Below are 25,696 nucleotides of genomic sequence, written 5' to 3'. Positions count from 1 at the left end.
TTTTATACATAGATAAATTAAACTTCCAAATTAAATTTGTGGGAAGTGTGTTAATCCTGTTGCTTCCCATGCCACTAATTAGCCCTCAAAAATATGTTTTATGTGACATCCTGCATATATCTCTGATGTGTCTTAGGGCCCCACCTTCAAAGAGCCTGTGTATTTGCCCCAGAACCTTCAATGTCCCCTTACTGTTAAGCTATAGAAAAAATAGGAGATAAATGTTGATAGAGAATATGGTGATAAAATGTGTTTCTTAACTGCGAGGACATACTACTGAAGCAGAAACATAGATGCATTTATGCTTTAAATTATTAAGTAAAATAGTTATCCAGCTCAGGTTGAGTTGATGGTTTAAAGCTATTCCGAGGATTGAAAAAAAAAAAAATGAAGGCACAACTTTTGATATAATAATATCTAATAATTAATTTGAGTGTGTGACACATCTATAATTACCCAAATTTTGATAAAGAGATCAGCAACAATTAAGATACTGTGCAGCCTCAAGATTAGGACCACTTTGGCTACATGGACAATATTGAACAGGGATAATTATTTCAAAATGATCATCTATTAATTTTGCACTATGCCTGATGACTACAGAGAAAAGGAATTGGAATTCATTCTCTACAAAGTTACACGTTTTAAAAAATGTGGGGTAAGTCTTGAAATTTAAATTCTTCACCAACTTTAGTTCTTTTTTTTTAAACAGACATTTGTTTTCTACTTCTTTTTGCAAAAACTGATAACTTCAGCGGAAATTTTTAAGAGCCATTTTAGGAAGTACGAAGGAGAAGATAACTTTCCAATCACAATTACCGGACAAGACCTTTTTATTCACATTTAGCTAACAAAAAACAAATAGGAAAGTGTGCTGTTTTTTGTTGTTTTTTTTAATCTCAAAACAGGAGATGCTGATAAATACCAGGTGCGTGATTTCTCCAGGCACCCATTCCCAGCCCCAGAGGAATCTCCATGCATCCAGTGTGCTTTCTAAATGAAAATGCATATGTACAAACCCTTGGACCAGAGAAGTTTCCTTGGGAACTGTTTTTCTTTTTACCGGCATTTTATAGGTATGTTGGTATTATTAAATTTCTACTAAAACTTTAGCTTTACACTTAGTTGGGCAACACGAAGAAATAACCAGCTCCGTTTGTCACCTAGCTGCCTAACCGCCACCCCCCCCCCCCCCCCCCCCCCGTGAGAAAGACACCAGCTCTTCCCCAAACGTTCGGTGCAAAAGGATACATTACTCCTTAAGCAGTATTTTACATCAGTTCATTCTTTTTTTGTAGTGCACAAAAAAAGACTCTTCAGGGTATGTACAGCGTGTTTTTAAAGTATCAAGTGCTCTCTCTTTTCCAATACAGCGAATTATTAAGCACGCCCCGACAGCCACGTCTCCTCACAGGATTGTGAGCCACAACACAGGTGTAATTAGGACCTGGGTTCTTTCCAGTTTGTGCATATGCCTGGACGGCTTCTCTTCAACCCCAGTGAGTACAGGCTCAACACTAGTCACATGCACGTTAAGATTATCCAAACAAAAACACTGGGGAAATCAATCTGCTAAAAATTAAACATTTTAATTTAATAATGTACATAGAAGTCTTTGTGAAAGTATAAATAACAAGTTTTATTTAAAAAATAATCGTCCTCGTCATACATATATAATGCAATCTAAAGCAGTCCTGGAGATCGTTCACATCATGTTTGGGGTTACACGTATCACTGCTCTATTCCGGTAGCATGGCCACTACAAAGCACCTTGTGATTGTAACAGCATAATGAGCTATTATGCACTGGGATTTTTGCAAATAAGGTATTTCATGAGGCAGAATGGGGAAAAACAATTAAAACACACAAGTTACATCCATTTACAGAAATAACAATTTCTAGTTGTGAACTAATTACTATGCTTGGAAAATGCTAGCATCCGTATAAAATTTGGTCAAATTATGGTGCAAAATCTGGATTTTTTGCAAACTTGTCATATTTTTGTGACATCTCCTAAGCATTTCCCTGAGAGCATAAGGAATGGTATTAACTTAATGAAACGTTGTGGCCTCTAGAAGAGTCTTCATGAAGGGAATACCTCAGAAGTAAAGATCTTGAGGACTGTAAGAAAAATCTGTGAGTCCACAAGTGGAGGAACAGGAACAACCATGAAAAGTACAACCAGCTGAGAACCCACCCAGAGGAAGGGATGAGGAATGAGAGGTTTGCCCCTAACCCATATATTACCCTTCTATAAACTACTGGGATGCTTTTTCACTGTACTTGGAAACACTACCATTTTCTGTGAATGAGCCGTTGGGTTCCAAGGCATTCCCCTGCAAAACTGCAGCCGCCGCAGGCGTGGTCACTACACATTGGGGGCACTGGTAAGGGCCCCAGATGAGGGGGAGATGAGTCCTCCTTTCTCCTCCTTTCTTTCTGGGAAAGAGGTAGACCAGACTGCTTTCTTCCTCACACTGCACTGTATCAGCTATAATAAGAAAATGGACTGGGTAGAAGTAGAGAGGTGGGTGATCTGGGAAAATGAGGAGCCCCAGGAGGTAGGGCAGGCTGGGAGGAAGGCCCCTTGTCAGGAGAGGAGGCCAACAAAACTCAGGGGAATGTACTTGGACCCCAAGGGCATTAGGGGATGGAAAGTGCTGCAAAACTTGAAGACCTTTGTTCTTAGGAAAAGAGGTGGAAACTTCCGCTTTCCTTTCTCCACCCTGTCCACGCTACCCTGTTTCCAAGACCCAAAACTCAGGCAGGTACCTTGAGCATTGTAAGTCAACTACATCAGGGTTTAGCCTCCCTCAGAAGGCTTGGCCTGGGCACTCAATCACCAACCTCCCACTTGCTGTGTGAAAGTGTTTCAAAGTCTGCCTGTAAACCAGTTGTTTGGAACATGATAAAGAACTTCCTCATAAGATTACTTACTTGTCAGCAATTCTTTATGTGTATTCTTAGTTTTAGAATGTAAGCAATGTGCTTTGAATCTCCAAAATATTTTCTATGGCATACAGGAAAAAAAAAAAATGAACTTTTTATAAGGAAAAAGAAATGCCCAACATGTGTGTCATCAAAAGGAAACTTCTGTATTGTACATTCATAGCAATACTTCCCACTGGCATTTATAATGACACTTAAGCACTAAAAATAAATGTTTGTTTTCAGACACAGAGCAAATCCAACAATCTATCACTTCAATAAACCATTCCATTATTAGGGAATGGCTACAAATATTCTCTATGTGTACTTTATATCATTCTGGAAGTACAATCAAGAGGCAATGTTTTATTTAAGGCTACATATTAAGGCTACCTTGGTTATCTGAAATATGAAATATGTATAAGCAACAAAGATACTTTTGTTAAAGGGAGTATAAATTAAACACTATTTCCGTTTTAGGAAAAGAAATGCTATTACAAGCCAACTAGACATTCAAAATGGTATCTTAAAATGTATTGCTATTCCTGTATTGCTCAAACTACCCATTTCAGAACACCAGGAGATTCTTACTTTATTTTTTTTATCTTTTAAGCAAGGCTACATCAGAATAAAGACTTTTGAAATTAAACTTTCTTTTGTGTTAAAAGAGAAATTTATTACAATAAAGTAAGTGCAAGTGTTATTAAAAACGCTGGCTAAAATTATAAAGTGTCTATATAATTTTTCTAATTATAAATATTGGAAATAACATCAGCAATTCTATATGTACAAAGAACTTTGAAAACATAAAATCAGGTGATGGGTATTGAAGAGGGCATCTTTTGGGATGAGGACTGGGTTTTGTATGGAAACCAATTTGACAATAAATTTCATATATTAAAAAAAAAAGAAAACATAAAATTATGCACAAGGCCACAATATAACTGCACATTATCCTTTTAGGTTTCACTTTTATCTTCTCCTAGTCCCAGATCATTCCAGAATACGAAAAGATATGCTAATTCCTCAGATTCCCAACTTCAAAATTTTAGTGTTTTCAATGCGTGTCAGTTATCACACATTAATGATCCTTTAAAATCATTGTATTCTCATCAAGTGGTTCTAGTTCCCATATTTTTCTTTATAGATCTTGGACCAAAAGTTGAGCTAGAAAAACTGACTACAGGATCTAGCGTGGCACGTACTCACAATGATTCACTTAAAAGTGGCAGAGGGGTTTTATACATATATATAAAAAGATCTACAAGGCATGAAAGACAGTAAGTAGCGTCTTTGGGCACCCTCTGTTTGCCTACTTGGCTCCTGTTCCTGTAGGAAGGAAAAGTCAGAGCCGTGAGGAAGTAAAGGCAAATCAGAACTACTGGGAGTGTGTTGGCTTGGAGGGGGGATGGAGGTGGAAAGCAGTACAGAGAAGGAGCTGGGGAGAAGTGTGTGATTACAAAGGGAAGTTAGAAAGTATTACCTATCTGCTCTTGCCCCCCTGTTAAAGCAGGGACTGGTTCCAGCCTGGCCTCCTTCGGTACAGCCCAGTTACTCTGTTACTTTGCAGTTATTCTGTTTCCCCAGCTCTGTGAAAAGAGCTATTGCCTTTCAGACAGTGAAGACATAACTGTTCCCTACTGAGAACAATTCCGCAAATGTGAGGAACAATACAGGTTTGGACATTTCACAAATACCAGAGAGACTCTGAAGTAGGCCTCAACATGAAGGCAGGTGAAACAATTTTTACAAACGAGCAGCTAATACCCAGAGAGGTTAAGAGGTTCAGCCAAAGGGAAGACAAGGACACTAGAGGTGATACTTATTCCCCTATGACAGCACTTGTCAAACTTTAAGGTGCATGTAATTCACCTGGGAGCTCATCTAAAATGCACTGGATCGGTGGGGGGGGGGGACCTCTGATTCTGTATGAACTGGCTCCTAAGAGATGCCAGGTGCTCTATGGACCACACTTCGAGAGGCAAGGGTCTACAACACAAAGAGGGAGCCGCTCTCTCTGGGCCACAAGTATATCTTGGAAGTCCTGAGTAGAACAGACTTGCTCCAGTGCTGTCTGCTTACCCACACTCATCCCCAGGCAAAATATGTAAATGCATCACACAAGTGAACGGCTGTGTACAAGACTGTGTTAATATATCTTCTGAGAGCACCATGACTATATGAAGAGCCAAACAAATAAAAGAATTCAACTTGAGTACATGGAGAGGTCTATTAGCTGGAAACAAAACTGAGCTTTCTCTCCTGTAGTCCTTCTTACAGTGAACATGATATAAAGGTATAAAAAAATAGCATAGGAAATTTCATAGTAAAAGGCCACATGTGCACACAAATACATATAGCATGACTTCTAAGAAATAAAATGCAATTTATCAGAATAAAGTGCTACCACTGCTCCCAGCTAAAATCATCTCCTCTTCCAAACACAAGGAAAAAACCTTGAATTGTCAGGAAAATGACTGCATTGCCTGCCAGCACAAGGCCACAGGCTCCCCATTTGATCTGAAACACAAGGAAAGAGGATTAAATCTTTACTTTCTTCATATCATACTCTTTGAAAATCTCTGTTATTTTCTGCATTAGAATCATCCAATGAAATATTACATAAAACTGCTAAAAGGCTTAATAACCTAACAGGCAGGAGACAGTGAACTATTCAGTAATTAGCCTAATTACTTCGTGATGCTTGATAATTAAGTCTGTATCATCCTTATCATTTTCCCCATTAGACATATTTCTCAACATGTTTTCAGTAGACAATGATTGCCTTAAGTAAAATAAAAGCACCCAGAATATAAAGGGTCTAATTATAATACCGGGTACTAAAAGATCTATACCCATTGCCTCCTTTCAGGAAAACAGGAGTTGCAGAGAATTATGGATTGGTCTGTTTCTTTTCTAGGCAAGAACAGACTTTAAATAATAATCTGCATACAAATGAAAACAGCTTCCCAGCGTGGCAGATGGTTCTACAGAGGCGCAGTAGGGGATGAGAGTACCCTCTAGTGGGCATTTTGTTTTAATTTAAGCAATAGAAAGAAAACATCAATGAAAGTTTCTTCATAAAACAGAAATCCTTACAGCCAAACTTAAATATTAGTCTACAGCACAAGGAGAGTAAGGTCTTGAAGATTTTGCATTCAAAAAGCTCCAATGCTTCTCATCTAAATAGAGTTCAAACTGGCATAGCATTCAAGAGCCTGCGCAAGTGGGCTTCCCCAACCTTTCTAGCCTCCTTCTCAATCACGTCCTTTTGACTCCGCCATATTGAACTGCTATTTATTCCACATATTGCATTTTCACACTTGGGTGCCATTCCATAGAACAGCCTTCCCTACTTGAATCAAAACCTTATTTAGCCTTTGAGGCCTACATCAAATGCCAGTTGGAATTTCTGTCTTCCTGGTGCTCCTATGGTGGTGTGATCATGTTTCAATTATCACACATAATACATTCATAGTGTACTTACCCATCAGGCTAGTTTCTGTGCCTCTGGGACACAGACAATGTCTGGCTCTTATTCCTGGTATCTTACAAATAGCAGATGTCCCCAAGATCCAATGCCCCAAATAAGAGTTTCATGAAATTGAAACAGTATGTAGTTAGGGGGAATAAAAGCAAGTAGCATGAAAAGCAGTGAACGTTAAAAAAGAAAGAAGTGAATAAATTATACCCACAATGTGTGTTTTGGAGACAAAAAGAAAACAATTATACTGGATATGAAGATGGCATCTTATTCACTGTATCTTCTTGTAACCATGTAGGTGTCCCTTAAAAGATGCCTATAGTATTGAGTTGGAAACTGTGTTCACGATCCTATATGCAGAAGAATTTGATGTGATGTTCATTTTGGAACCAGAAAAGCATTGCTATTACATTCTCTGTGGATCGCCCTAAGAGGCAAGGATTTGATAAGCACAATTCCAGAAAACAGTTTAAAGAGCAAGAAATCACATGCCCCGGCTAAAAGTTGTGAGAGAGACAAAGAAAGCATTCTGAAAACATAGCCAAGGCACTGATAGGGAGATCTAAAATGGAAAAGAGAAACTACAAACACATCTGGATTTGAGAATTAAGCCTAAGCAATGGCAGTGAAACTGATGTTCTGAAGTAAACTCAGCAACAACCGAGCAAAACAAGAGAAAACAAAACTTACCACAGACACACGGGCAAGAATAACAGGAAATCCAAAGGCAGAAACAACAATTCCAGTAGTGAAAAAATATGCCAGCTCCCGACAGGCACTACTTGTGGCATCAGAGTCATACGTTGCTCTTTTGGCAATGAAATGGGGGATGGGAGAGATGGCGTGAAATATCAGGACAAACAAGGGCCAGTAAACGCTGTCGGATGGACCCAGAAGAAACCCAAAAAGAAAAGTTACGGTTACATTGTAAAGACATGCTGCCATTTCAAAGTTAGAATTATCTTCAGTGTCTAGGTCAAACAATTATTAATTTAATGGTCAATGCTCGTACATGAGATGATTTATACCAGGAACAGGTAAGGTGCAATGATTAAAAATTACTAGTCCAGGGATACCTGGGTGGCTCAGTCAGTAAAGCATCCGACTCGCGGTTTCGGCTCAGGTCATGGTCTCACAGTTTCGTGGGTTCAGGCCCTACATCAGGCTCTGTGCTGGTAGCGTGAAGCCTGCTTGGAATTCTCTCCCTCTCTCCCTCTCTCCCTGCCCCTCCCCTGCCCGTGCTGTGTCTGTTTTTCTCAAAATAAATAAATTTTTAAAAAATTTTTAAAAATTACTAGTCCATTAGTATGTCGATACCATACCCTGTGTTAAAAAAAAAAAACTACACAATGTGTAATCAAGAATCTTTATTGTTTTCTGTTATTCCTGAGCTGTAATTTCTTGAAGGCAGAATCTTCACTCAGTCACCTTTGCTTTCCCTATAGAACGCAAGACAGTGCACCCACTTTGCACCCACTAACTCAACAGAGATCTTCTGAGAGTATACACGTTGGAAACCCTTCAATGGCTTAGTAAAACCCAGATTCCTTTCCCTGGCCTACAAAGCCTTCCATGATCTGGCCAACTTCTCCCATTTGCATTGTGCCATCTTCTCTTTATACACTCAGTCAGTAGCCACGCCAGCCTTTTTTCTGTTCCTGAAACACTCTGAGCTCATCCCCATCTTAGGGCCTCTGCACTAGCAAAAACCCTCTGCCTGGAATGCTCTCCTCCCTGTCTTCTCGTTGGCTGGCTCCTTCTTGTGCAATCTAAGCTGAGAGGCCTCCTAAAAGTGGCTTTCCCTAATCATTCAATTTTATTTATTTTTTATTGGAGTATAGTTGATGCTTTAGTTTTTGGGGTACAACACAGTGATGCCGACAACTCTATGCAATATGCAATATTCACAAGTGTAGCTGCCATCTGTCCCCATACATTGCTATTATGATACCACTGACTATATTCCCTATGCTGTGCCTTTTATCCCTGTGACTTAGTCATTCCATGACTGGAAGCCTGCATCTCCCACTGCCCTCACATTCTGCCCAACCCCAATTTGTTCTCTTCAATAAATGCTAGTAGGAAAACTGAATAGCTACATGCAAAAGAACGAAGCTGGACCACTTTCTTACAACGTACACAAAAATAAACTCAAAATGGATTAAAGACCTAAATGTGAGACCTGAAATCATAAAACTCCTAGAAGAAAACACAGGCAGTAATCTCTTTAACATCAGCCTTAGAAACATTTTCCTAGATATGTCTCCTCAGGCAAGGGAAACAAAAGCAAAATCAAACTACTGGGAATACATTAAAATAAAAAGCTTTTGCACAGCGAAGGAAACCATCAATAAAATGAAAAGGCAACCTACTGAATGGGAGAAGAGATTTACAAATGATACATCCAAAAAGGGGCTAATATCCAAAATATAGAAAGAACTTTCACAACTCAACACCAAAAAACACCTACATAATCCAATTAAAAAAGGGCATAGGACCTGAATAGAATTTTTCCAAAGAAGACATCCAGATGGCCAACAGACACATGAAAAGATGCTCAACGTCACTCATCATCAGGGAAATGCAAATCAAAACTACAGTGAGATATCACCTCACACCTGTCAGAATGGCTAGTATCAAAAAGACAACATGGGGGCGAGGCGCCTGGGTGGCTCAGTCATTTGGGTGTCCAACTTCAGCTCAGGTCATGATCTCACGTTCGTGGGTTCAAGCCCCACATCGGGCTCTGTGCTGGTATCTCAGAGCCTGGAGCCTGCTTTGGATTCTGTGTCTCCTTCTCTCTCTGCCCCTCCTCCACTTACTCTCTCTCTCTCTCTCTCTCTCAAAAATAAACATTTAAAAAAAAAATTTTAAAAAAAAAAAGACAACATGGGGGCACCTGGGTGGCTCTGTCAGTTAAGCATCTAACTTTTGACTTCGGCTCAAGTCATGATATCACAGTTCATGAGTTTGAGCCCATGCTGGGCTCTACACTGACAGTGCAGAGGGTGCTTGGGATTCTCTCTCTCCCTCCCTCTGCCCCTCCCCTGCTCATTCTTTTCCTCTCTCTCTCTCTCAAAAATAAATAAATAAACTTAAAAAAAAAAAAAAAGACAAGATATAACAAGTGTTGGCAAGGATGTGGAGAAAAAGGAACCTTTATTCACTGTTGGTGGGAACGTAAATTGGTGCAACCACTGTGGAAAATAGTATGGAGGCTCCTCACAAAATGAGAGTTACCATATGATCCAGGAATTCCTCTACTGCATATTTACCCAAAGAAAACAAAAAAGCACTATTTCAAAAAGATATATGCACATCTATGTTCACTACAGCACTATTTACAATAGCCAAAATATGGAAGTAACCCAAGAATCCATCAACAGATGAATGGATAAGGAAGATATACATGGAATACAGAGTATTACTCAGTCATAAAAAAGAACAAGATCTTGAGACAACATGGATGGACATAGAGGATATTATGTTAAGTGAAATAAGACTGACCATCCATTTTAAATACTTCAAGTTACCCTTGAGCACATCACCCTCTTGACTTTTTGCCAGCATTTATCCCTATTTGATATTTCCTTGTTTATGAGACCAAGAATCTAATTTGTCTCAATCAATCACCATTTATCCCCAGGGCTGAGATGAGGTATTCCATTACCACTTACTGAATGAACAAAATGAATTTTAAGTATGGAAATCATAAAACTAAATATGCTTACCAGTACAAACTTTAGATATACTCTAATCTTTATTGTAAGACATAATAATACCATAATGCAAAAAAGTTTTCTTCCCAAATTTTAATGTTTTGTATTTATTAAAAATTGTCATCGGCTTTTCAATTACATTTGCTCTATAAATACTTCAAAAATATTTTTCTCCATCAGTCAGATGTTTATTATGCTTCATTCCTTGAGAGAAAAAAAAAAAGGAAAGTCTCTATTCACTTTAAAATATCCACATCACAGTAATACACGGAGGTCCACCCCGACAGTCAGCACCTCTAAGCAGAAGTTGTGACAAAGCTAGACTGTAATGAAAGCTTATTTCAGCCACAGATCTAGGAGTACGGGACAGCAACCAAAAAGCAAGAAGGGGAAATGCCCTTCATCAAGAGGACTCAAGATGTACACACTGAATTCTAACTCCTAATTCTAAACTATAGGGATTATAGTGGGTTTCAAGAATCACCAAATAATATTGTTGAAGGGGCTGTTAGAGATTATCTAGTTCAAAGCCTTTATTTTACCAGTGAGGAAACACAGATACAGAGACAAGAAGAGGTCTGGAAGAGACCCAGCTATGACCTGACATGCCGACAGCCAGGAGCTCTTAATTATTAACTTCCTAGAATATAGTGAGAGTTTTCTGTACAACAATCTAAGGCACTGTGTTCCCATTCATAGTAAGCGATCAATATTCAACTATGAGAACTATTAATGTAGAAGCAACCTTGTTTACATACAAAATTTGGGTATTAAATATACACTATTCAGAAAACGTGTAGGCCAGAGATTGGCAAACTTTTTCTGCAAAGGCCAAACAGTAAATATTTTAGACTTTGCATGTCACGGGGTCTCTGCCTCAACTATACAACTCTGCCCCTGTGGTGCAGAAGTGGCCAGAGATGGTACATAAATGAGTGTGGCTGTATTCTGATAAAACATTTAATTTCAAAAACAGGCATCAGGCCATGTTTGGCCTGTGGGCCAGTTTGCTGACTCCTGATGTACAGGATAATCCTGGGTCACCATCATTAAATATAAAACTAATTTCTTTGTAGTAGCAGTAAATGGCTCGTTTTTGTTTAAAACCTTATAGAGATCGTAGAGAATTAGAACACCTGGATTCAGAGTTGGTTGTAGAATAATGGTCAAGAGAGTGAGAACATGAGTCCAATCTCTGCCACTTAATGCTGTGCGACTTGGGTTAAGTCTTTGACCACGCTGGGCTTTTGTTTCCCAGCTAGAAATGAGGATAATACCTTATATCCTTAAAAACCAGACTCTGGTAACAGCTGCAAACACTCTGGACAAATAGAAGTTATTGCTTACAACCGGCTCCCTCTTGTGTTTAGACAATCTCTGGCCAGGACTGGGGTGAGAGATCTGAACTCATCAAATGTCCCAACAACTAGCTCCAGCTGGTTTAAGTTAGTCCCAGCATCTCCTGTGCAGTTAGATGCTCAACCAATCACCTGGGAGGCATCCCAGAACCCCCTCCCCCTGCTGAATCCTGACATCAGTTAACAAAACCTGTTAGTTCTGCCACCTAGATCTCTCTCTTTCCTTTCATTTCATTCCTACTGCCACGGCCTGACATTTTGCTTGCTTTATGACAGTAGTGCCCTACTGCGTGTCCTGACGGCAGTCTCAGCACCTTGCTATCCACTCTTACATTTTGGCCAGACTGACTTTTTTCAAACAGAAACCCCTTCACCCTCCAAACCTATTCTCAGGATATTTTTCCAGCTCCTATGGCTTGAAGTGTAAAATCTGACCTCTTTTACATGGCATACAGTGCCCTAAAGACTGATTGACTCTACATCCTTGACCAACCCTTCTATTGCTCATCCCAGCTACACTCTATGCTCTACCATAATGAACCACATGTGGTTTCCTGGAGAGTCTCTATGCCCTAATGTCTGTGGGCCTGAGCATATGACTTTCCTACTGCCTGAAGTCCTCCTTCCCCAGTTTCCGGCATGGCCTGCTTCCTTATTTTCTTTGCATTTCTGCTCACAAGTCACCCTCTCAGAGTGGCCTTCCCTGACCACCGTCTCCCCAGTCTCTGTGCCCTTTATCATTTATTCTTCATAACATTTCTACCTCTGATAGAATGGACATTTTTAAATCTGTTTAGTGTCCATCTCCCCCATTGCAACACAGACTCTAAGAGAGTAGGACCTTTGTTCTTATTTCTTAATCTCCAGTTCCCATAACAGTGGCTGGCATGTGGTAAGCACTCAACCAAGAGTTGCTGAATAAACACATTTTGGTGAATGTTCCCACTGCCTGGAATGCCCTCCCCTAACTCATCAGCCCCACAAACTCTTATTTAGACACAAAGTCTCAGCTTAAAGACAACAGCTTCTCTGCAGCCCTGCCTGACTCTCCCAAAGAAACTCAGATACACCTTCTCAAAGCTCTCCGTGTACTGTGCACATGTCTCCACTACAGCTGTCATCTTATGGACTAGACCGACGCCTGTCTGCCTCTCAGGCACAACTCAGATTGCAAGCTCCTTGAGGACAGGACTGTATCTCTTCCTTTTTATATCCCCAGCGGGTCCAGAGTAGGTGTTCAAGAAATGCTTACTAAATGAATACATCAAGTCTAAAAAGAGCTTTTCTCTGCACAAATATAACTGACCCACGAATGGACCTGGACTTCACTAACTCATTGGTTAGAGCCTGGCGCTAAATTCACTAAACTTGCTAACACTCACAGGAACAGTGACAAACGCACAAAAACAAGAATAGTTCTTTTTGAAATGAACACTTACCCATAATCTTCTAAGGCACATCCCAGCATAAGAAAAGTCAGCCCAATAGCCCCACTGAAGGATAATGCCACAAGAGCTGTGAAAAATAAAACCAAGAGTTAAAAGGTCCCAATCAGTGGTTGCCAGGGACCTGGGGGAAGAGGGGAGGAATGGGAGTGCCTACTAATGGGTATGGAGTTTCTTCTGGGGCGTGGGGGGGGGGGGGGGGGGTGTGTGTGTGAAATGTTCTGGAATTAAATGGTAGCAACGGTTGCACAAACTTGTGAATAAACTAAAAACCATAGAATGTTCCACTTTTAAAAGGTTAATTTTATGGTATGTGAGTTATATCTTAAACAAAAACATTCACTTAAAGAAGTAAAAGGTTCCCAATTTACACAAATGTAGTTATTTCATTAGTTGACATCACATTTGACTAGCAAATGACTGCCTGTGTCCACCACTTTAAAATCACTAGGTGAGAAAGGTCTCAAGCATTTTCCAACCCCTATCTAATATATAAATTCCCTCTATTTGTCACAAGAGGCCAACCAGCTTGTCTGCACAACTCCAGTGAAGAGAACTCACTACTGCCTGAGGCGTATCATTTCCTTCTGATAGTATCTAAATGCTGAAAATCCTTTCTTCAAATTATATCCAAAACTGCCTCACTGTAATATATATATATATGCCCTTTGATCATTCTGTCTCTCCCAATCCCAGTACTTCAAGTATTTGAAGACTACTTTCATGTTTTCATACAAAATGACTCCCAAGTAGTATCCACCAAATAAAATATTTATTCCCTGCATCTGTTCAACACTAATCGCTGAGGGGGTAGGAACGTTATTTGTCCTTGTCATGCTGCTGAGTGGGAGACAGAGTATCAAGGTTGTTAAAAAAAATCCTGAGCTCTGAGTCACCAACATGGGTTCAAATCTCAACATTGCCACCAACTGGCTGTGTGACCTTGGAGAGAAACTGAACCTCTTTCAATCAAATTTCTCACCTATAAAATGGGAATAATGGTGCCACCTTATCACGCAGCTTATGAGAAGTAAAGGGGATAATCCATGTGAAGTGTTTGGCAAAAAGAAGGTGTTCCATAAATAAATGCTGACTGATGAAGGTACTTGCTCATTTTAGCAATATTCTTTGTTAAAGGTATAAATTCAAAGCACCAGACACAATTTAGCCAAATTTTCTTCTGAAAAAAATCCATAATACTCACAATTAGTCATTCACTAAGTTAATTAACATTTTGATTGCTTCCTTTTACTTTAAGAGATTTAGGGAGACTGTTTTATAGGAAGATGCGAAGGTGCTTTTTAAAAACATCTGGAAGTATATAGACGTTAGGGCACAAGACAAGACTGCCAATTTTAATTTTTGTACTCTTCCATGTCGTACATGTCACTTTTTAAAGAAAAACGTACAAAAGGAACTTTTCGCATATTGTTTCATTACAGATGGTCTTTTCTTGGTTGGCACTATCCCTTCCCTGTGCCTGACCTTTTGTATCACTCCCTTCTTCAAAGCTAGGAACCAGAGACCTCTTCTTTCCGGTCTGTGACACCCATCTCTCAAGGTTCACAAATGTATCTTCAGTTGATTGATTCTTTTTTCTTTTTGGGGGGAATCAACATCCTCTGCCATATTTTAAAGTTGGAGCTAACAAGGAATCCAACTTCATTTCTTTAGACTGTCCTTCTGCTGAGACATTGCATTTGACCCAAAGTTCCCTAGTATCACGAGGGCCCAGCCACATCTGATGCTGCAGCCCAGAACAGGTCCTGGGACCTAGGCCTGCACCTCCAACTCCAATCTGGACTTCTCTGCCCAGGTAGCCAACAAGGACCTCAAAGTCGACATGTATAAAACCCAAACATCCCGCCCTCTCCTTCCAAACACATTCTTCCCTTTAAGTTCTATCCTGAAAGACCAACGAACACTATCATCACCTTCTGTCTTACAGAAGATCACCAAGTTAAGGTGACTCAACCTCCCAGGTGTCACTCAAAACCACCTCTATACACTGAATGAGCGTGTTCCCTCCCCAAATTCATGTTAAATCCTCCTGCCAATGTGATGGTACTTAAAGCTTCTGGGAGGTGATTAGGTCATGAAGGTGGGACCCTCATGGATGGGATTAGTGCCTTCATAAATGATACTCCAGAGCTCCCTTGCCCTGTCTGCCATGTGAGGACACAGTGAGATGTCTATGAACCAGGAAGCAGACATTCACCAGACCCTGCATCTGTTGGCACCTTGATCTTGGACTTCTCGGTCTCCAGAATTGAGAAACAAATGTTTGCTCCGTAAGCCATCCAGTTTCCGGTATTTTTGTTAGAGCGGCCCTAAAGGACTAAGATACCCACCCTCCTCTCTTGAACCCTCTACTACTGCCCTGGTGCATGCCCTCACCATCTCATGCCTGCCTCCAACCTTGATTCTTCCGATCCATCTTCCACACAGCAGCAGCAGACAGCAATCTCTCAAATACACAACGCTGGTGTCACCCCTTCACAGCCACTTTCACAGCCTACGAGTTGATCTGGCACAATTCTCCCCACTTGGAAAAACTGTCCTTGCTCCCTCCTTAGCCAGGTGACGCCTTACTGATTTTTTTAGATTCAATTCAAGAACTGCCTTTTTCTCCCCAGAGCAGGGTTAAGTTATCCCATCTGTGTTAGTTTCCTGGGGCTGCCATTAACAACATACTACAAACTGGACCATTAGAACCACAGAAGTTTATTTTCTCACACTTCTGGGGGCTTGACGTCTCTAATCAAGGTATTGGCAGGACCATGCTTCTTCTGAAGGATCTAAGGAAGAATCTTTCCTTGCTTTTTCCTAATTCGTGGTGGTTGCTGGCAATCTTTGATGTTTCCTGGCTTCTAGCTGCCTCAGTCCAATTTTTGCCTCTGTCTCCATACAGTGTTCTCCCTGTGATTCCATGTGTAAATTCTGACCCCCCCCCCTTTTTATAAAGACCCTAGTCATTGGATTAGGGCACACTCTAATCCAGTATCATCATCAAGTTAATGATAACATCTGCCAAGACTCTATTCCCAAATAAGGTCACATTCACAGATACCGGAGAGTTAGAACTTGAACATACCTTTTGAGGGATACAATTTAATCCATAACACCATCTTTGTGCTCCTCCTGTTATCTAAGGACACCTTGGACACTTCAACAGTAATATAATCATTTCCAGTTCTGTCACCCAAAAATAACTTTTATCTTTTTATCCCAAGTCACAGGCATACAATGGTCCCTCAATCTGTAAGATAGTTCACCCGTTAGTGAACTATCTGTAGCTTCCTTCCCTTAGTCCTTTTCCATTTCATGGTCTTCCTTTTCACTACATCACAATTTCTAACACATTCACACATAAACAGTATCATTACTTGATAGTTTCTGGGCATGACTAAGCACAGCGCAGTCCAGTACTGGGATACTATCGGTCACCCCTTTTCTGCATTGTCTTCAAATGGACACGTTACACACTGGACACTGTCCAAGTAAATCACATTTACTAAACTGATGGTGAATATAAAAGTCAGCCAGAAATAATGATACAATGTGTCTGCTAATAGCTCACATACTCAGATAAATTTCAGAGTGCACACACATGCATGCAAATATATCGTTGTTTATAACAGATGTTGATTAACTAGGAAGATCTTTGGTTACCAATTCCAAAGATGGAAGTTAACTCCAACATAGAAACAAGTTACACTACTCTATTCAAACATCAGAAATCGAATGGTTTCCTACCAAAATAACAGGAAGCCTTCCAATAGCCTCTCCTACCGCTGCCATCCCCCACTTCTCTAAAGTCATACAGATAAGGGAAGCGGCGTTCTTGGTACCTCCTTTTTCAACTGCCCCTGTAGTTGAACACTCTCTGTACAAACACTACTTTCTTGTCTGTCCATAGACGAATAAACACTAAAGAAAGCAGCGATAACATTCCACCCAATCTATTCTCCACAATTATGAGAAATACAGCATTTCCGTGGGCTTTCTGTTGCCTGCAGTCAACTCTGCCCAACTAGGAAAACTCATCAGTACCGAAAGAATTAAGAACCCCGGGGCCGAGAAGACTGGAGACAATGGCTGCTCTAGAAGAAACTGGAAACTGCGGAGCGGCAGGAAGAGGGAGGAGAGGCGTCAGGGTGGACATGTCGGGAAATGGAAACCCAGTCCGTTTAAAACTGAGCAGAGATGGGGGCGGGGGTACTGAGGAGCCTAGAGGTGATGCTCCTGGTCTACCCGGGTCTCCAAGAAGGGTACTGCTCCTGGCTCGCCTGGAGGGTCCCGGAGAGACCGGCAGGAGCGTGCAGACCAGTGAGGTTCCACCCGCATCCTGCGGGGCGAAGGAAGAGGGTGAGCGCCTCCTCCGCCCCCGGAGAGAAGGGGAGAGCGGCAGGCTTGGGGGAGGCCGTTCCCCGCCCACACGCTGAGAGCGCAACTCCAGGCTTAGCCCGGGACGGCGGCGACACCCCACCGCAGGACCAGCTACCTTTAACGCCCGCCATGTCTCCCGAGCTGGGGCCGCGGCTGCTTCCGGCTTCCTGCCACGGCCCGCCGGCCGCCCAGACCCGGCCCGGGGTCGCACCACGGGCCCCGGGCCCGCCCCTCCACGCAGAACCCCGCCCCTCCCGCAGAACCCCGCCCCTCCACGCAGAACCCCGCCCCTGCCGTTTCCGATCCTTCCCGCCCCGCCATACAGAGCACGCCCCTGCGGGTTCCGGCTCCTCCAGCCCCGCCCCCATAGCCCCGCCCCTGCTGGTCTCATCTCCGCCTGCCACGCGATGTAGAGCCCCGTCCCCTGCTCGTCCGAGACCCAATTGGCAGAGCCCCGCCCCTGCCTGTCCCATCTCGGCCAGCCCTGCCACGCAGAGCCCCGCCCCTTGCCTGTCGCGATTCCTACCTACCCAGCCACATAGAGCCCCGCCCCTGCTTGTCCAAGCCAGCCACGCAGAGCCGGGCCCTTGCGGGTCCCTGTGGGCTCCAAGTTTACTCCAACCACGCACAGCCCCGCCACTGCCAGTCCCGATTACTCCCTGACACGCCACTCAGAACCCCGCCCTGAGGGTCCCGATCGCCTTTTCCCCTCCACTCAGAGCCCCGTCCCTCTAGGTCCTAAGCCCACTCCGGCCACGCAGAGCTCCGCCCTTGCCACGCAAAGCCCCGCCCAGATCGTCCACAACTCCACCCCCGGCTCGCAGAGCTCCGCCTACCCCGTGATCCTGGTCCTGGGCTTGCCCCGGAAATGCACTCTCAGCCTGTAAACCGGGTCTTGTTCCCGGAGCTTTTCTCCCAGATCCTGAGCCTTACGCATAATCTCTTAACCTGCCCTACACCCATCCTTTTCAATCCGTCGGCTGGGGCCTCGGCTCCTCTGGGACCGCTGGGTGCGCGGGCCAAGACGCTCCAAGGCAGCCAAACCAGTGCAGGTCCTGAGCTACAGAGGCCCAGCAATCGCGGTTCCTGGCTGCAAGGAATTTCGGCCTTAGGGTGGAGACCGAGAAAATGGGGAGAGGGAAGGGGGGAAATTACAACCGGTAGCGAAGGGAAGGACACTCATTTACTGAGCAGCACTTTTCTCTGAGCCCCAAGATGCTTGTGTGCGTGTGTGTGTGCGCGCGCGCGCCTGCCTGTCTGCGTTTACATGGCTGTGGCTGCAGCCGGTTTAGTTGGGGGTGGGAGCACCAGAGAACAAGTCCGTAGGAGACCTTTCTCCGAAGATGGACTTGCCTTGCTTAATATGAACTTTAGCACTTTTCAAACACTCGTTTTCTCTCTTACACCGTGGTTTATTTAGAGACACAAAGACCAATAACCTCTTTTGCTCCTGAAGCTTTCATGAACCTTTAAATAGTTATTCTTACACCTTGGGACCTCAAAGTCTGCAGGTAACTAAGACCAATTTAAACCTCAGAGGGCCATTTTGTATTTACTCTTCCTCACGGGAATAGAGAGTTTCTGTCTTGGTGGGGACAATCTGGAGGAGATCTTAAAAGCCATTTGATCCAAGTGCTTTATTTTACCTTAATGGAAAGAGGCTCAGAAAAGGTAGGGCTTGCCAGCTTTTTGGAAGAGGTTGGGTTACAGGCCACTTACGCCTCATTGTAGCCAGGAACTACTGCCCCCTTTCTATTGCTTTTTCTTAATTTTCAAAGAGACTGAAAGATAAAGGGGTTCCTTTGGCTGCTTGAGAAGTACATATTCTCATCACCGCCGCCTTTCAGGATCCCCATTAAGTTTACTTTTTCAAAACTGTACAGTCAAGTATTATTGTCTCAACCTGTTTACCTATGAGTTCATTTTTCTAGCCCCTCCCATATCTCCTCATAGATGGAAGGTAGTTATTAAAAACATTGTGTTGCTAATACCTGGCTCATTGCAGACCCTTGCAGATCCAGAATTACATTGTACTCTACTTTGTAGCCTGCAATCTACTCAAGATCCTTCAGAATGTCTTTTTCCCGCTTTTGAGTATTACTCCTTTCTAACAGCAGTGAAAGTATTCAGGGGGAACTGCCTGTCAGCCATATGTTCCTTCACTATAATGCCAAGCCTGTGAGGTGTTCTAGCAAACCAACCAAACATGAGGAGGAGGTCCTGGGAACCTCTGATGTATAGCCAGTCCATCAGAAGTACAGGTAATAGCTTACCAGAGGGCAAGGTGTGGGGAGAGGGCACTGAGCTTCCAAGCCCTCTCTAGGTGTGTCCCCTCTACCCACATTCCCAGGTGTTCGCCAACTGGAAGCTCTCTGAACGCTGTCCTTTTGGGTTTTCATGGAGGCTTCATTACATAGGTACAATGGATTAAATCATTGGACATTGGCGATTGAGCCAACCGCCAGTCCCTCTCTCCTCCCCAGAGTTCATGAGGTAGGACTGAAAGTACCAATCCTCTAAAAATGTGGTTGGCTCAACTGGCAACCAGCCCTGATCCTTAGGCGATTTCCAAACATAATGAAATCTTTATCACTCTCTACATTTATGGAAATTCTAAGGGTTTGGGGAGCTATAAGCCAGGAACTGTGAAGACCAAATATATATACTTTGGTCATCTGAGTGATCACATACATAAATCACAGTATCACAGTTCTCAACAAGGTTTCTGCCTACACCATCTGTCCTTTCCAGTTTACTAAACACTATGAAGAGAAAACATCTTTCCAGAAGCTCTAACCATCTCCTGAGAACATCTGCTTTCCTTTTGCCAGATGTTGCACTGAAAAATTGTTCTTCCACTTACCCATTCCATGTTTCATCAAGAATAAAAGAGTCCCCAAAAAAGTACATAAAACCTTAGAAGCTGAAACGTACCCCTGATTTGGATGTATAAGATCCATGTCCTCTGCCGTGCTGCCTAGCACTTCTTTAAATCGTCATATTCTCTCAGAACTACTTTAAATCGTCATATTCTCTCCTTGCATTCGTTCTCTCACCCTGTAGGTTATATTATCTCCACTTTACAGATGGGAAAACTGAGGCTCAAATAGGAACTAGTAAGTAAAGAAGCTGAGATAAAACTCAAAACTGTTCAACTCTAAAGTCAGACAGTGCGTATACTACTCCATATAAATCTGTTGTAGTAATTAGAAAAACAACAACATCTTATGTTTAACAGGGAAATCAAATCCATTTGTTAATTTTGATTTTCCCTTACATTTCTATTAGTATCTTGCATACAATTTACACAAAATATTGGTTGAATTAACAGGTAAGTTCACCATCCATAGTACCATCTCTCCCTATCCTAACATCTAGCCTCAAACCCCAGCTCTGGATAAATGTTTCCATGCTTCCGTTTCCTGAGGTGGGATTTACAAAACATGCCTCCCAGAATTTTTTGAGAATTAAATGAGAAAACAAATCTATATAACAGCACCTAGGGCAGTGCCTGCCAGATAGATGCAGTGGCATTATATCTATACTGGGGTAGGCTCCCTTTTTCACACAGCCATTCCCTTTACAAAACCTACAATTCAAATCTCTGCCATTTTAGGGAAACAGAACTCTTATCATTCCAAGGATATAGAAATAAGGGCCAAGGCTCAAGTTTCTTTTGATGCTTTTTTCTATTTGTGTTACTCCCTACAGCCAACTGGAGGTTTCGATATAATTCCAGCCCCAATACTGATCTCCAAGGATATACTTTGTTCTACAGATCATTAACAATATCTACTATTTAATGAGTACTCGATAATAGTTTATATATAGTTCCTAATGCCTCCATTGTAGGGCTACTACCAATATCCCTATTATACAGGTGATAGGATTAAGTCTTAGTTTAACAAAGTTGTTGAATATGACAGCCCTGAAGTAAAAAACCAGGATTTAAATGTAGTTTTCTGGTCTCAAACCAATACCATACCATTATGCCAAATCATGGTTTATTTTAGAACAACCACAACCTATTTACTTGACCTAAACTTCCCCATAGATGTTTCCAGTAGGGAAACTGTCCTGTTGCTGTGATAACTGTTTATGGAATTTAGTGTTCGTGTTCAGTCCTTATACAATGGTGTCTCATCAGTGGCATTAGGATCCGACTTGAACATTCTTCCAGACAGAGACAGTAAAAGAATGATTCAAATGCTTTTCATTTGCAGCATGTGCTCCCAAATGAACATGCTGCTTCTATCCTTAAGAACTGAAATACAGTTGACCCTCGAACAACACAGGTTTGTACCATACAGGTCCATTTATACGTGGATGTTTTTCAGTAAATACAGTACAGTACGGTAAATGTATTTTCTCTTCCTTATGATTTTCTTAACATTTTCTTTTCTCTAGGTTATCTTACTGTAAGAATACAATATTCTCGAATACAGAACATTATACTGTATACAGTATATATATGTATACATGTATATGTGTCAATTAACTTTATGTTATCATTTATATGAAGTCACTCAACTTTATGTTATCATTGAGGCTCCTGGTCAACAGTAGGCTATTACTAACTAAGCTTTGGAGGAATCAAAAGTTATACATGGATTTTTGACTACATGTGGGGTCAGAAACCCTAATCCCTGCATTTTTCAAGGGTCAGTCCTGTTTACTATGACAAAGTCCTAGACTTCCAAGATCAATTTCTTTGCCTCAGCATACAAATGCAGCTTTGAAAATTCATTCATATTCTATCCAGGAGACCAGGATTTCTATGCCAATTCTTTTTGAAACATAGTGTTTATGTAGCATGATCGTGTGTGTGTGTGTGTGTGTGTGTGTGTGTGTGTGTGTGTGTGTAGGGGAAAGGGTGGTAGTGGAGGTGGTTAATGTATAAATCCAGAAATCCAGAAATCCAGCAAATGTATTAAATGTTTTCAAGCTCTTTTCCCGTTAATTTTCTAAAAAGCGAATCATGTCAGAAGGTATAACTCAAACCTGTCATTATATTCCCAAATATAACTTAGGTTATATTTAGTGCAAAAATAACTTAGGTTTCTACAAATATTTTTGAGCCTTTTAATATACATTACAAATATTTTAGACCAATCACATTTTGTTGTGTGTAACTTATTTACAAAACAAAAAATATATTACAATAACATGAATGAAACAGTGAATCTGATCAACAACAAGCTTTGTCACAACCAGATATTTAAAAGGAATGCAAAAATCTGTTGGTCTGCATATGTTAAGAGTTTTGAGATAAATAGGGGTCCAGAATTATAATGTATCTGGAAAAGAGATGAGGGAAATCCCAAATTTATTAAGTTAGGTAAGATTCTTTCTCATTGCTAATTACATAATGTTTAATGATGTTTTAAACTGTGAATATTGATGAATTATCCAAACATGATACAAAGCTAATAGAGTTCTATCATTTCAAAATGTACGTGACATTCACATAATATCCTTTTAATTATTATCATTATATACTGTAGTTCACACAATATCTACAAATGTGAATGAGAAAAAAAAAACCAGGTCACAGCAACATGTCTCACATTCCAATTTTAAATAAGACAAGCACATACTGGTTCAAACATTATTTCATAATACGTTAATAAATAACACCTAGTTTGTTATGGTTACCTTGATGGTTTACAGCTGTATATTTAAAAGGAGAACATTTTCTGTGAGTTTCACATTGTCAGTAAAGGGTAAAATAAATAATAAATATTTATAACAAAAAAAAAAGGAAAGGGAGGAAGAGAAAGAAAGCAAGCAAGCAAGAAAAAAAGAGAGAGAGATTTCTATACAGAACATGAAGTATTTTTGACATGCTGCTTTTCTGGTACAGTTTGCCACAAGAAAATTAAAATAGGAACAAAAAATGATTGTCTTTTAAAAACAACTTTTGAAAGCTTTTCACCATATTGAGCATGAACCTTTTAAGATTAGCATGGAAATCTTTTTGCCCATCTGCTTTGCATATATATACTATGCACATCATGGATGTGCACACCAAAAGAGATCCCCCTCAAGTCACGGGATGGCAACTGCTGATCCCTCAAAATGAGGAACAGCCAAAACACTGAAGTGCAACCCAACCAGTGTGAAGTCTGCAAAGGTTTCATTCTTACTTTGCTTTCACAGATGTCCCTGCATGAATGTTGTTCCTGTAGACCCCCGACTACTTTTAAAACACTAACCCCCACTGTAATAATCCAAGGGATCCAGTGTCAACAGGTGGGGAGGAGAACATGGTCCCTCCAAGCAAATCCTGACCAGCCATCTGACTCGGTCCGGTCCGAAGGTGAGCACAGCTCTCCCACTCCAACTGCACCTGTCTCGTCACTGGTGTTGTGTTGTTTTCTACTCTCTTACCACAACCACTCACAAAACTAGAGGACAGGGACTCCTTACTAGACACTGGTCCTGATACGTTGTGGTGTGCCAAACTGCTTTACAACCTGTTTCCAGCTAAAAATATTTTCTTGGCTAAGCAAAAGGAAGAGCATGAAGCCTTATGACAAAATGATAAGTTTCTTCCAAATCATGTTTAGAGTTGAAGTTACGTCCTTAAGACATTTTCTTTAAGCAACTACAGTTTTCTAGGGAGAGGAAGGTAGCAGCCCAACTTTCTGACCAGGAACAAATATTTCTCTCTCCACAGAGTCCCTGTTTTCTTCAGTCAGCATTTGCACTAATTTTTAGCTTATCCAGGGTTGGCAATCACTGGATTGTAATACAATCACTTCCCACAATTTACATTGTCCTCTTGACCCAAAGACGTATACAGTATTATGCTAAAGACCATTGTAAATTTCCACAAAAATAAAATACTTGGTGGTTGTGTTCCTAAAGTCAATGTAAAGCCATGGCTTTAATGACATCTTTCCAAGAAAATCTAAAAACCATTAGTTAAAATCCACCATGTACTTCTATTATCATAGCTTTTGCTCATTAATCCTATTCTCAGACAATGAGATGGGTGTTATGCCTTTGGTGGCCTCTGGTTTCCATTTCCCCACAAAATGCTGAGTCTGCCCCCCAAAGGGCAGGCTGGAATGTAGGAACTCCACAAGGTCCTCTCACTAAAAGTTCCTTCCCTGCTCTGGACCTTTTATGGTGGGGACTTGAGGAAATAAACATCCACATTCCTTATCAATGAGTAATTAATTCACGAGTAATTTAACAGTTTAGTACTGGATACATGTTACTGGAGTTTTTGGTTCACCTGTGAAAACTTCAGAACTGTGACACACACTAAGCATTAGCACAGGTCTGCAGCAGAAATGGAAAAGCTCAAAAACTAATACAAGGGCTTTTGACCTTGGTTTTCAAACTCAGACCAGGCATCATTGAGCTCCATAAAAATCATCTTTGCATATTGTTCATAGGGTTGCCCAGTAGCCTGTAGAAAAAAGAAAAAAGAACAGCAAAACACATTAGATACTACAGACTGAAATTTTATTTGTATTAAAATTTTCACTGCTAATATGTGGGCTCTAAGTAATTGAAATGTTTTTCTATTAGGCCATTTCTTATTTTATAGCTCACTCTATGTGATCCTAATTATTATAACCTCCCCAAAACTCTCTCCCCTTAGAAATTCACATATGGTGGCTCAGTCTGTTAAGCGTCTGACTCTTGATTTCAGCTCAGGTCATGACCTCATCGTTCGTGAGATCAAGCTCTGCATTGAGCTCTATGCTGACAGTGTGGAGCTTGCTGGGGATTCGCTCTCTCTCTCCCTCTCTGCCACTCCCTCGCTCGTGTGTGTGCATTCTCTCTTTCTCTCTCTCTCTCTCTCTCTCTCTCTCAAAAATAAATAAATAAACTTTATTTAAAAACTGGAAAAAAAAAACTAGTCAGTGATAAATCATATACCTAGGGAAAGCCCTCCCATTCCGTTATTGTAATATATAGTTTAATTTCTTCTCTTGCTTCATAAAGTATAACTATTTGTTTAAATACTTGATGTTAGCCCATGGACTTTATCATTTAAATGGCCTAATAACCAGAAAATTGAGAGTATAATGTTTTAATACATGGTCATAAGCTAATGAAATAAGGAGCAGAGAAGTGCTCTTCCAGGGCAGATCATACTCACTTTATCTGGGTGCACCACCAGCACAGCCTTCCTGTATATCTTTTTCACCTGCTCAGGTGTTACCAGGTCAGCCATGCCAACTGGTTTCCACTTGGTCTCCCCAGCCCACAACACAGTGTGCATCGTGGACAGAAGTGCTCTGATATTTCTCTCTTTACCTTCAATCCATTCCAGAATCTGTAAACGCAGAGGGAATTAGGAAATAGAAATGTTTTCAAGTCCCTAAGGTCTCCACTTAGTCTCTGGAAATGGCT

At 41.3% G+C, this 25,696-nt stretch overlaps 3 protein-coding genes across 8 annotated transcripts in view; all 3 read right to left on the bottom strand.

Annotated features, from left to right (window-relative positions):
• The window catches only part of LEPR (leptin receptor), a 189,374-nt gene extending 176,386 nt beyond the window's left edge, over nt 1–12,988 (bottom strand). Inside the window, exon 1 of the mRNA XM_042997492.1 lies at nt 12,929–12,988. The gene's annotated coding sequence lies outside the window, so the exon portion shown is untranslated. The remainder of the gene's footprint in view (nt 1–12,928) is intronic.
• Nucleotides 1,571–17,546, bottom strand: LEPROT. The gene is made up of 4 exons (XM_007089844.3): nt 17,439–17,546; nt 12,929–13,004; nt 7,103–7,289; nt 1,571–5,448 (listed from the first exon to the last, which is right to left on the bottom strand). Exons 1-4 carry the CDS (start codon nt 17,452–17,454, stop codon nt 5,332–5,334), a joined length of 396 nt encoding a protein of 131 aa, XP_007089906.2. The 5' UTR covers nt 17,455–17,546; the 3' UTR covers nt 1,571–5,331.
• A 4,864-nt stretch (nt 17,547–22,410) lies between these two features.
• DNAJC6 (DnaJ heat shock protein family (Hsp40) member C6) overlaps nt 22,411–25,696 on the bottom strand; it is a 100,653-nt gene continuing 97,367 nt past the window's right edge. For 3 of the 6 annotated variants that reach the window (XM_042997485.1, XM_007089845.3, XM_042997486.1), the window contains 2 exons: nt 25,443–25,619; nt 22,415–24,743 (listed from right to left, as the gene is read on the bottom strand). In XM_042997485.1, coding sequence (XP_042853419.1) covers nt 24,642–24,743; nt 25,443–25,619 — 279 coding nt within the window. In that variant the 3' untranslated portion in view covers nt 22,415–24,641. Of the gene's footprint in view, nt 24,744–25,442; nt 25,620–25,696 lie in introns of all 6 variants that reach the window. The other 3 variants (XM_042997484.1, XM_042997487.1, XM_042997488.1) reach the window with 2 other exon arrangements.

The sequence above is a fragment of the Panthera tigris genome, chromosome C1 (genome assembly GCF_018350195.1).
Source record: "Panthera tigris isolate Pti1 chromosome C1, P.tigris_Pti1_mat1.1, whole genome shotgun sequence".
Taxonomy (NCBI): Eukaryota; Metazoa; Chordata; class Mammalia; order Carnivora; family Felidae; genus Panthera; species Panthera tigris.
This window is presented reverse-complemented; position numbering and strand designations above follow the sequence as displayed.

Excerpts from the sequence above, each read along its gene's own strand:
- LEPROT (XM_007089844.3), bottom strand. Across the intron at positions 7,290-12,928 it reads TGTGCCTTAGAAGATTATGG|CGTTTACTGGCCCTTGTTTG; the intron begins GTAAGTGTTCAT and ends TCCATCCGACAG. Across the intron at positions 5,449-7,102 it reads TTCTTGCCCGTGTGTCTGTG|ATCAAATGGGGAGCCTGTGG; the intron begins GTAAGTTTTGTT and ends CTTGTGTTTCAG.